We start from the raw sequence: 11,864 nt of genomic DNA on the forward strand, positions 1-11,864 counted from the left end.
GCATCAATTAAAAGTACGTTCAGAGGTATAGAAGAAAATATAAGGAATAAGGCAATGGCGTCTGTGTTTACACACTGCATTCTTTGTATAAAATAGCAGTCCTTACAAAAGCAGTGATGACAGAAAGTAATGCACACCAAAAAGGAGCATTGAATTCAAATTTAGTTTGTAGGACATTCATTCATAATCAACAATTATTTAAAATGTACCTTGCTGGGTGCTAGAAGGGCAATGAAAAATTAGATGTGGTTCTTCTATTTACAGACCTTAGAGTTGACTTGAACCTAAACAACTGTATAATAAAGCCCCAAATCATGTATTTCATTAAAATGGTACTTGGGATTGGGAGGGAGACAAACCATAAGTGACTCTTAATCTCACAAAACAAACTGAGGGTTGCTGGGGGGAGGGGGGTTGGGAGAAGGGGGGTGGGGTTATGGACATTGGGGAGGGTATGTGCTTTGGTGAGTGCTGTGAAGTGTGTAAACCTGGTGATTCACAGATTTGTACCCCTGGGGATAAAAATATATGTTTATAAAAAATAAAAAATTTAAAAAAAAAAAAAGGCAGTCTGAAATCCCAGAGGCAGATAGATTTATTCCAGTTAGTGGAGGAGAAGATCCAAGGAAGGCTTTAAGAAGGAGTGACAAATGACATGGACCTTAAAAGATGCTTAGAATTTTTATATGGGGCATGATGGGACAGGAGTGAGCACCCAGCCGTACACAGTGAGGGAAGGTCTGCAAAGAACTCCTTTGGTGGAAGGGTTTAGTTTGTGACAATGGCAGTGGGAGATAAACATATAATAATATAGGTGGGCCCAGATTGCAAAATGCTGGGCCAGATTCTAAAAACAATGAGGAACCAATTAAAAAGACAAGATACAAAAGCCCAACATCATTTCCTTTGAAAACTACAAATCCAAGAGGGATTTCCATTATTTATTGTTTATGATCTTCACAATCACCTAGTACAAAAAGTAAATGGAATAGGTCTTGTAATTTTAGTGTAAGTCTCTTTAGTCTATTGAGGATTAAGTTACAGGATGATATATTTGAGCAAGAAAAGGATTAGAAACATGCTATGAAATTACTTAACAGTTTGGTTACAAGATACATCAGACAGTTTATGGTTTCAGAAAATTTCCACTGTATTACTTAAAAAAAGAGTCCACTACTCCTTTGGATAGGGGTTGGGCAAATTGTACTCCATCTTTAGAAATTAAAATTCATGCATAAAATACAAATTATGATTAAATTATATGTTTCTAATTTTGCAGAAAAAAGCAAATACTTCTTTCCTAAGGTCCTTTTGTGGCTTTTTCTGATGAGGAAATTCAGGAGATTCTTTTTCACAGTTAGGAAAGCACCTTGAAATTTTTTAAATATTGACAATAAAGACAAGGCATTGAAAAATATCTTGAAACCTAATAATAAGTAAGAAAAGAAACCCTTTGTGAGTAATATGTTTTGTTTTTTACAGATTTTATTTATTTATTTGACAGAGATCACAAGTAGGCAGAGAGGCAGGCAGAGAGAGAGAGAGAGGAGGAAGCAAGGCTCCCTGCTGAGCAGAGAGCCGGATGGGGTCTCGACCCCAGGACCCTGGGATCACGACCAGAGCCAAAGGCTTTAACCCACTGAGCCACCCAGGCACCCCGAGTAATATGTTTTTCTAATATCTCAGTAGCTTCAAATATGGAAGCACTAACTGGGGGTATTTTGGGTTTTTGTAATGTCAGATATAACAGCACCAAAGTATCTCAGAACAGGAAGGACAATAGAATTTTCTTTGTACTCATAATGCTTACAGTATCCTTCATATTATAGCTAAAGACTATAAGAAAAAGAGCATAGTTATATGGCTTTTGACACATTTTGTTGCTTATAAGTGAACTATTATGTGGCATTTATTTGACTTTAAAAAGCTAAGGTAGCATCCATGTATTTTTTTCCTACAAATTTATTTTGTGGCACGGAGTGGTATCTGGTTAATCTATATTGATAAGCACATAAATATTCCATATATTCTACAATTTCATAAAGTGCATTTTGTTTAGAATACTTCCTTCAATGGCCTTATGTAATGTTCTGTGAAAACAAGGCTCACACCAGATAAAAGTCACTATCTTTGGAGACAAAGTTGTCCAAAAGCATTCACCTTTGTTTTTGTTTTGTTTTGTTTTGTTTGTTTGCTTTGTCTTACCTTGGGTTTTCTGATAGGCACTTTGTGTTCTATAACTCAGATTTTTCTAACTCTCCGTGGTGGTCTCTCTTCTAGCAATCATCTACACCTAAATTCCCTGAGAGATAAGCTCAAACCTGTCTCTCTCTTTGTTGAACTGTCTCCTTAGGTTCCATTTAATACAATTCATTGTTCTAAAAACCATACAACAAAATAGGACTTATAGTTACAACTTGACCCCTATTCATGTCAATATAAATAAATGTCATATAGGCATCATTGAACTCAACACCTTGCTTTCTTGCTTGTTGCTATGGTTTACTTTAAATTTTGTTCAAGAGCACAATTCCTAAAAAACAGTCTTTAAGAGTGTATGCCTAATCTGTTACTCAGTTTTCACATTAAGTTGTAAGACCAAACAAATAAGAATAACCTAAAGAATGTTGCCAACACATTTTTTTTTTTTTTTTTTTACAATCTGACCAGTGATTAAATACAGGCTATTTGAAGCTTTATCTGTTATTCCTTTTACACTGATTGAGAAAGTCTTGTAACACCTAAGATTTTGGACTTCCGTGCTCAAACATTAGACAATGCCAGTCCAGCTCCTTTCAGTTCTTGGGTGAAGAAACCAATAAATACTTCCAATTTTCTCCTTTTCACATATTCCAGATGCAGTGTGTCTTTAAAACAGTGTTGGGTCTGTCCCTCTCCAATTTATATCCGTGAGTCAAATCAAACTGGAATTGGCTTGCTGCTGCACATATAAAATAATCTGTTACACAAGCATCTCATTTTTCGCTGCATGGAAACATCAGTCCAGGACCTCACCTTCTAATGGATGTAAGGGATTTGAACTGGTTCCTCAGTTTACTCATCAACATCTCTCTGAAGTGATCTCCCATAAGGAAATAGAAGACAGGGTTGATGGTACTGTTCAGAAAGGCCAAGGGCCGAGTCACAATGTAGAAGGAGTTGATGGCGACCCGAGTGCACCGGTACTCCTTCCACTTCTCCAGGCGCGAAGCAATCCTCACGTTCCGCAGGATATGGTAGGGAGTAAAAAGCACGGAGAAGATCACAACTGCCATGATGACTAAGGTGAGAGGCTTTTCAAGGGGCAAAGCAGTGGCAAGCTGCCTGCTCCTCTTCTTTAGGAAAAGAGCAATCTTGAAATAAAAGAAACACATCACCAAAAGAGGAATGAGGAATCCCAAAAAGGTTAGGAACAGGCTATAGATGAGGCTGTTTTGGGGGTCCCCAGAACTTGCATAATCAGTACAGTAGGTGCCATTGGCAGCTATATTAGGATTTATAAGGGGAAGTATGGGCAGTAGCTCTAAGGTTACTAAAACCCAAATAGCCAAAGAGATTAAAACAGCGAACTCCTTCTTTTGTAGAAAGTGTTCCCGGAAAGGATACTTCATGAGCAGGTATCGATCAATGCTGATAAAAGTGAGAAAAAGAATGCTGGTGTAGAGATTGGCATGAAGCACATATCGGTTGCTTATACACAACAGGTCCCCATATATCCACTTTCCACTGGAATACCTTCTAATCAGCATAGGAAGCGTGCACAAAAAAGCCAAGTCCGAGATAGAGAGGTTGAAGAGATAAATGTTACTGCATTTCCAGTTCTTCAGACAGAAGAGGTAGCCAAAAACAACAATGCAATTCCCAAGGACTCCCACAACAAACTCGATCCCATAAAAAATGGAAAGATAATACTTTTCCAGGACAGCCTCTGCCACCAGCCAATTTGGGCAAGTTGTGTTCCACGCCTAAAGAGGAAATAGAAAAGAGAAGGTTAGAACACTAGACTACAACTAGAGATAAAACTGCACGGAACATAATAATAATTAAAAAAGAACACTTACAACTTGAACTATGAAAGTTTGATTATATTAGGAAGGAGTGCATATAGATACATATTCATACACAGATATATCACTAATAGAGTTATTTTAACAAATATTAATCAGAATACCTTTGAACTATATACTAGGCACTGGGGCTAAGAGCGTTGAATCAAATAAAGTTCCTAATCTCAAACAATTTATACTCTCTTGGCTAGAGCCAGGAAGCAAATAAATGCATGTCATATAATGGTCAAAAATGTCCCAGACATAAAGGAAAGCATATGCAAAGGCCTGGAGGTAGAAACACAGAGAGAGGATTTGACAAATAGTAAAGAGGCCAAGAAATGGTATAATGAGTTAAGTGGAGCATCTCACTCCTATTTCTGTCCCCAGATGTTCGACCGCAGCTGTTCAACCACCTGCTGAGTCAGATTTAATCGAAACAGAACCTGGGAAAGGACACAGGGATTCTTATAACTCCAGTCTTGCTATTTTAATTGATTTTATTTTGTTTCCATATTGTCAGAGAATTATGGTTATTTTACTAAACTTGGATATAATTCTAGTTTTAAAATGTGATTTTTTAAAATTTAAAATATGAGGCTTAAAGTCTTAGTAATGATAACAAGAGTCGCCATAATATGCTGAAAGCTCACTGTATATCTAAGCAACATCCTTGAAGTCTGCTGTAGCTTATCTCCAGTAACAAGTAAGCTATCAAGTCTTGTTGCCTGTAGTAGTGTTTGGCTATTTCTCAAGTCTATCACTTCCATCACCATTCTAGTCCAGGCCACCATGATCTATCTCTATCTTAGACTGTATTAGATCTTTTACGGTCTCCTCATACCTTCTCTGGCTCCCTTTCAATCTCTCTTCAACCTGAGAGCCCGACAATCTTGAAAACTACAACCAAAATTCGGATCATATTAACTCTCCTCAGCCAAAACATTTCAATGACCTTCCACTGTCTAGGTAATGAAGTCCTAATCCTTAATGAGGACTTAAGTCATGCATGGTTTGGTTCCCGTAGGCCACTTCAGCCTCACCTAGCATGACTCTCCTCCTTGCTCTCCTTCTTCCTATTCTTTGAATGCACAGGGTACTTTCCTAGTGCTCAGTTCGCTGAATCCCTTCTCACTGACCTTTTCCCCCTTTGATCCTTGCCCTATCACATACACTGCCCTTATATCTGCAGTCCTTTCAGGCTTCAATTTGAGTGTGGTTTTCCCAAGACAGATTCTCTGACCCACCAGTCCAAGTTCAGTTCCCCCATTTTGTGTTCTCATCATAAACTACGTTACTTTGAATTTCTGGCAACTTTATCTTACTCATGTTTATCTTCTACATCTGTCATAGTGACTGCCAGATAGGAGATGGCCTATAAATGCTTCCTGCATGGAGATGAAGATAAACATTTGACTGTTTGGAAAATACTTTTTATAAATATTTCCTCTAAGGTCAGATAAGACCATTGCTCTATTTCACTATAAATCTGACATTGCTCATAACATGACTAATATTCAAAATACGCAATTGTAGTAGTTAGGTAGCTTTGTTTAGACATACATTTGTCAAAGAGAAAACTTCATATATATTTTCAGGATCAGTTTTTTGAAGGCAGAGGGTTAATCCACTGAACCACCCAGGCGCACCGGTATTAAGAGTTTTATCACTAGGGATGGGACAACAGATAATTTTTAATGTGTCCTTTTTCTTTTCAGTTTACTGAATTTTCTATTTGTTTCCCCAAATCACCATGTATTTGATATTATTGAGATTCCTAGAAATATAGCAAAAAAGGTTAATGGTTTTGTTAAATAGGTTTTGTTTTATAGATTAGTGGTAATACTTTATAATTATTTTTAACTTTCTTCCTCACTGTTTTCAATTCCAAGACTTCTGGAAGCACTCTCTTCCTTGCCTTCTATGATATGGCAAACTCCTTACAGTCTTCCTTCCTCTCTTCATAAACTATTTGCCCAGGCCTTAAATTGCCCAGAGCTCAGATATGGACAACTTCAGTATTTGGGGATTGCTCAAAATGCAAGTGCACATACTCAATGGAACATTAAGACAATGGAAAGTTTCCTTAAGACTCACTTGTTTCATTTTGAATTTCCTCTTTTTCTAGTCCTCACTCTTATTTTTCTGGTGATGCCAGTTCTTAAACGTTCTGACTTATGTCAGTAGCTTCCAACTTCTGTGAAGTTGGAAGTTTTGACTGCCACAGCAGGAAAAGAGAGCCATGAAGACATGCGTAACTCCATCTGCCAAGTTCCCAGTAACTCCCACTTGGGCAAGTCAGGGGCCATGAGGAAACCATGCAGAAATCTTCTCCTTCGAGCTACACACTGGGAATGGAGATTCAGGGAGGCAATAGAGGTAGAGAATACCAGAACTGGAATAAGGGAGGAGAATGACTAGTCACCTTTGTCCTGCTTCCCAGATTGCTTTATCCTTTTTTAAAAAAAAAAAAAATAACTTTTAAAAATGCATGCTATTCTGTTACACTCACTAAGAAGATACAGGTAGGCAAAAAGAAGAAATGAAAATTGTTTGTAAACCAACTACTCCTAATACTTGGATACAATCTTATAATTTAACATTTATTTGAATTCATTTTTTGCAAAAATGAGATTATGCTCTTTATGATATTTTGCAATCTGCTTTTTGATATGTTTATTCTTAAAATAATTTTCTTAAATCCTTAATATATTAACATGGTTATAAACTGTGGTTATAAATGTCAGGCTGTCTTATATTTGTTGGCCAATTTCAAGTCCCATAATTTTCTGGGTATTGGAGTCCGAATTAGACGATGTTTGTATTTGAGGGTGTTTTTAGTGTGGCCATTGCAATTCTACAAATTGACGAAGTAAGCTGATCCTTTAAGGAAATTCTTCAATTGAAGGGAAATTACTCATGAAAAATTAATACTCTCTCTTCTACTTTTTAGTGGTTGTATTTTTAATTTTTAGGAAACAGAGATCATGATAAATAGGTTATGGTTATGTTGGATGAATTATTTTTTAATTTTTTAATTTCTTAATTTTAGTTTTTTTAGTTATCAGTAAAGTGAAACCTTTAATTATATATACAAACATATATCTAAACCTCTTAGAATTATTAAATTACAAACAATATTCAATTTACTCACATAAGCAGATCAGTAGTATGCATTTTTAATTTAGAATGTTTCTTTCACTTTAGGTCTAGTCAGCCTTTTAAAAATGTAGTTTTGAAGCTTAAGTTTAAAAATATATTTGGTAGCTCATTAGCTTTTAAATTATTTTTTCTTAATTATCACAATTAAACAAAGATCATTTGTGCATTGTAACCCTTGGCTGATTCTTTAAGGCAAATTTACATGACAATATGAGTATTTTTTTAGCTAATTGCTATTTTCATTAATAAACTATTTGAATGAAGAAATATATGTTCATACTGAAAAGGTACAATCATTTGATTTTGATAACTTCATTTTTTACATATATCAAAATTTACATCATAAGTCAAGGTATTAAAAAGTGATAGTAAGTTATCAAACTATATGTTTATGAATTTTTGAAAAAATATTCACCAATTATAAAAAGTTCTGGAAGGTACACTAGCAATAGTTTTTGTAATTTCCCCATTTTTCTTAGAGAATTCTACTCTTGAACAATTGTAATTTTTACAAACATAATTGTAATTCTTACAAAGATAAATACTAAACTTAATTTTTAAAATGCCTTGAGATTCTCTCTCATGTATTTTTTTTAAAATATGAAATATTATATATTGATTGTTTTGTATGATTTAGGAACTTTAAAATTTTTCTCTAAGTAGTTATATTTAAGCAAACCTGATTACTCTTTTTGTTGAAATATGTCACCAATATGTTGTCACATTTAGGAAATGTGATAAACCTGTTTAAGTAAAATAAATTTAGTATTTGGCAATTTAAAAACATAATAAATTTAGTAAAAAATAAATGTAGAAGAAAAATTATGACTTCCTTTTAGTTTCTTTCGTTGTTCTACATGTTATGAATGACAGTTCAACAGTTCATTTGCCCATTACTTAAAACCTTAACTGCTCACAGGCCACTTTTAAAAGAAACCCCTAATGGGAAGCCCGGCATTACTTTGTATACCTAGGTGACATGAGTTGCATTATAACTTACCATTCCGTTGGAAGGCCCTGATCCCTTGACAGAAATTCTTTGCCAGGAACTTGATACAGCTTCCAACCCAGTGCTGTGCCACTGACATAGTGACGTCTAATTTGCATATCATGCAGACAAGATTAATAATTCAAAAGTCCAAGAATAATTTATTCAGTGAAACTTCCAAGTACAGTTCAAGGGGAACTTCCTGTGAGGTCAACACACAAACAAATTACACATTTCACAAACAGAGTTTGTAAAGACTACTGTTGAAATCGTTCCATTCACTGTCAGAACAACAGAGTAGCATTTGTTATTTTCATGTTGATATGCATATTTAGAGTTAGTGTAGTTTATATTGGACATACAATTGCTTCTGCTTTTTTCTGCTTTTGCTTTATTTTTCAAGTTGACAATTTTTAGTGAATTCTATACTGGGCATATAACTAAGCAGCTGTTATCAACAATTTTGAGGGAGCTTTAAAACTGAAATTTGGAAAGCAAATCTGGATATATGCTCTGTCGTAGTTCCAGCAAAAGGGACGCTAGAGCTTCAGGTATTTCCTGTTTTGTTTTCTGTGGTTAAAATCAAGAGACACATAAAAAAGACACATCAGATGGAGAGGGATTAGGGAGAGAGGTTGTGTCTAAACAAGATAACCTCAGTACATGGCAATTCATTACATCCCAATCAATGTTTGACAGAGTGCCTGAAAGCCCATCACCATGATTTCAGACAGGAAGCACACCTGCCTTTTTCTGAGGATTATACTAGATTTATACTCAAGTAAACACTCAGGTCAGTTTGATTTGAAGCATCAGGTTTATGCTGAGAAAGTCCCTTGTTGGGCAGACAGTAGTCATTTCATCTGAAAGCAGTAAAGTTGAATGTTGAGTTACCAGTGACAGGCAGAAGCTCCAAGAGAAACTCTATTATTACAGCCAGTTCTTCTAGTCAAGCATTTCCCCTTCTCCAATATACGAGAGCCCAAAACTTAGAAACTTGAAAAAATATATTTTATATATGCAGATATATATGAAATACTTAAGAGTATATACATGCATGAAATATAAATGTATTTATATGTGAAATACATATGTATTTATATCAAACAATGTCTCTCTCATTTGCTGGGCTCTTACAATGTTCTAGGTATTACACTAAGCACCTTTATATACTGAATGCTTATAAAAAATTGCTGAGGTTGTTATTATTTTTTCTAATTTTCCATTTTATGGATTAAAAAACAGAGGCTCAGAGGGGAGCCTGGATGGTTCAGTGGGTTAAGACTGCCTTCGGCTCAGGTTGTGATCCCAGAGTGCTGGGATCAAGCCCTGCGTCCCTGCTTGGCTCTCTGCTCAGCAGGGAGCCTGCTTCCTCCTCTCTCTGCCTGCCTCTCTGCCTACTTGTGATCTCTATCTGTCAAATAAATAAAATCTTTAAAAAAAAAAGTATCATAAAAACAGAGGCTCAGAGAGGTTAATTAACTTTTCCAAGATCACAGAATCTGTAAGAAGAGGGACCTAAGTCTAAACCTATATATTTTGATTCTAAAAACACCTGCTCTGATTCTTGATTGCCTACAAAATGATAGACCATACCTTTAACCGAAGATTGACTCCGAAGATTGACTCAAAGTTCAAGACTTAATGAAAACCATTTTCCATAAATGCACTCTTTTCTACTTTTAAGAGAGAAAAAAAAGACTGAAAACATCATTTTTGTCTATAATTTTAAAAGGGGAAAAAGCAAATAATCTGGATGACCAGTGCCAGGCTTTTTAAGTTAAACATAAATTAATATGGCTCATCTCCAAATGACCAAGGCACATGGATATATTTCATAAGTTCCCGCACCATTCTGATGAAAGCCAAGTGCTAGTCCCTCTTTGTGGGGTGGTGTGAGTTCCCCAGAACTTCCTCTTTCATCTCCCCACATCCTGACTCTGGACTTCTAAGATGAAAAGTGGTCTCTACTTCTCCTTTCTCCTAATACAAGTGATCAGACTTGTGGCCTGGTAGCCTTATTTTTCTCCCATGTCTTACTTCACTACAGGTCTCATTGGCTTGAGATGCTTTTAGTGGAGAAACTAGAGTGACCATGGGACAGACTTAATAAAAGGTCTCCAGTGCCTCTGTCCTATCCATATTATGAGTTCTTATTCAGGTATACAGGAGGTAACTTAAGGTCAAGGCCAGAGTCAGGGTTATGAGTTCTGTGAGCAGGGCTCACGTCATAAGCCTGCTTTACCTGATAGCCCCACAGTACCTGATGCTGCAGAGGACCACACACTTGATTTAATGCTCTTCTGTCGCATTCCAACTGGAATTTTTAATAACCTTTTAACAAGGGATCCTGTATTTTCATGTTGTACTGGGCTCTGCAAATTAGGTACCAGTCTTGCCTTTGAGAGTACACATCTAGAAAATCATTTCTAGTCAGGATATAAAATTTCATCGGGGAAGTTTTGGGTTCTGGGTGTTTGTTTTGTTAGAAATAAGGTGACATGTTGAAACTTACTGCTTGAGGAGCAGTGAAAATTTTAAAGGCAGCCAAGTCTGCAGTATAATTTACTGTCTAAGAGATAATACCACATTCCGGTTAAGAGCTGATGCCCAGAGTCAAAGGGTCCCCTTTCAAATCTTCACTTCACAGCTTACTACTGCTCAGTTTTCTTGTCTGTAAGGGAGGGATAATATAAGTGCCAGTCTCATGGAGTTGTGATGTATATAGTAGAAGCACATAGTCTATACATATAATATATAGTATGGGTATATATTAATTGCTACATAAATGCTGACTATTCTAGAAGTTTATAATGAATGAGAAGGAGACCTCTTCAAAATGATCATGTCAATCCAATGTCATCAATGTTAGAATATTTTTTGCCCAGGAATGTCCATTTAAAATGACCCTATAGGGAGTCAAGATGGCGGAGAAGTAGCAGGCTGAGACTACTTCAGCTGGCCGGAGATCAGCTAGATAGCTTATCTAAAGATTGCAAACACCTGAAAATCCATTGGCAGATCGAAGAGAAGAAGAACAGCAATTCTGGAAACAGAAAAACAACCACTTTCTGAAAGGTAGGACCGGCGGAGAATGAATCCAAAGCGACGGGAAGATAGACCCCAGGGGAGGGGCCCGCTCCCGGCAAGCGGCGGAGCAACGGAGCACAAAATCAGGACTTTTAAAAGTCTGTTCCGCTGAGGGACATCGCTCCAGAGGCTAAACCGGGGCAAAGCCCACGCAGGGTCAGCGTGGCCTCAGGTCCCGCAGGGTCACAGAAGGATCGGGGGTGTCTGAGTGTCGCAGAGCTTGCGGGTATTGGAACGGGAAAGTCGGCTACAGAGACAGAGCCGACAGTGAGATCGCAGCTCGGTGTTACCTTGAACCGGTCGCAGGCTCGGTGAGCTCGGAGCGCGGCCGGAGGTCAGGCAGACGGGAGTAACTGGGCGCTGTTCTCTGAGGGCGCACTGAGGAGTGGGGCCCTGGGCTCTCGGCTCCTCCGGGCCGGAGACCAGGAGGCTGCCATTTGTATTCCCCGTCCTCTGGAACTCTACGGAAAGCACTCAGGGAACAAAAGCTCCTGAAAGCAAACCCGAGCGGATTACTCACTCCGGCCCCCGATAAGGGCGGTGCAATTCCGCCTGGGGCAAAGACACTTGAGAATCAC

The 11,864-nt window shown here is 37.3% G+C and overlaps 1 protein-coding gene across 2 annotated transcripts; it reads right to left on the reverse strand.

The window, feature by feature from the left end:
- Window positions 1-1,590: 1,590 nt before the first annotated feature.
- Window positions 1,591-8,441, reverse strand: SUCNR1 (succinate receptor 1). Of its 2 annotated transcripts, XM_032345145.1 has the most exons (3): window positions 8,209-8,441; window positions 6,144-6,394; window positions 1,591-3,965 (listed from the first exon to the last, which is right to left on the reverse strand). In XM_032345145.1, exons 2-3 carry the CDS (start codon window positions 6,150-6,152, stop codon window positions 3,012-3,014), a joined length of 963 nt encoding a protein of 320 aa, XP_032201036.1. In that variant the 5' UTR covers window positions 6,153-6,394; window positions 8,209-8,441; the 3' UTR covers window positions 1,591-3,011. The 2 variants fall into 2 exon arrangements, with proteins under 2 accessions (XP_032201036.1, XP_032201045.1); XM_032345154.1 differs by lacking the exon at window positions 6,144-6,394 and having other exon boundaries at window positions 8,209-8,432.
- Window positions 8,442-11,864: the final 3,423 nt, after the last annotated feature.

The sequence above is a fragment of the Mustela erminea genome, chromosome 1, assembly GCF_009829155.1.
Source record: "Mustela erminea isolate mMusErm1 chromosome 1, mMusErm1.Pri, whole genome shotgun sequence".
NCBI lineage: Eukaryota > Metazoa > Chordata > Mammalia > Carnivora > Mustelidae > Mustela > Mustela erminea.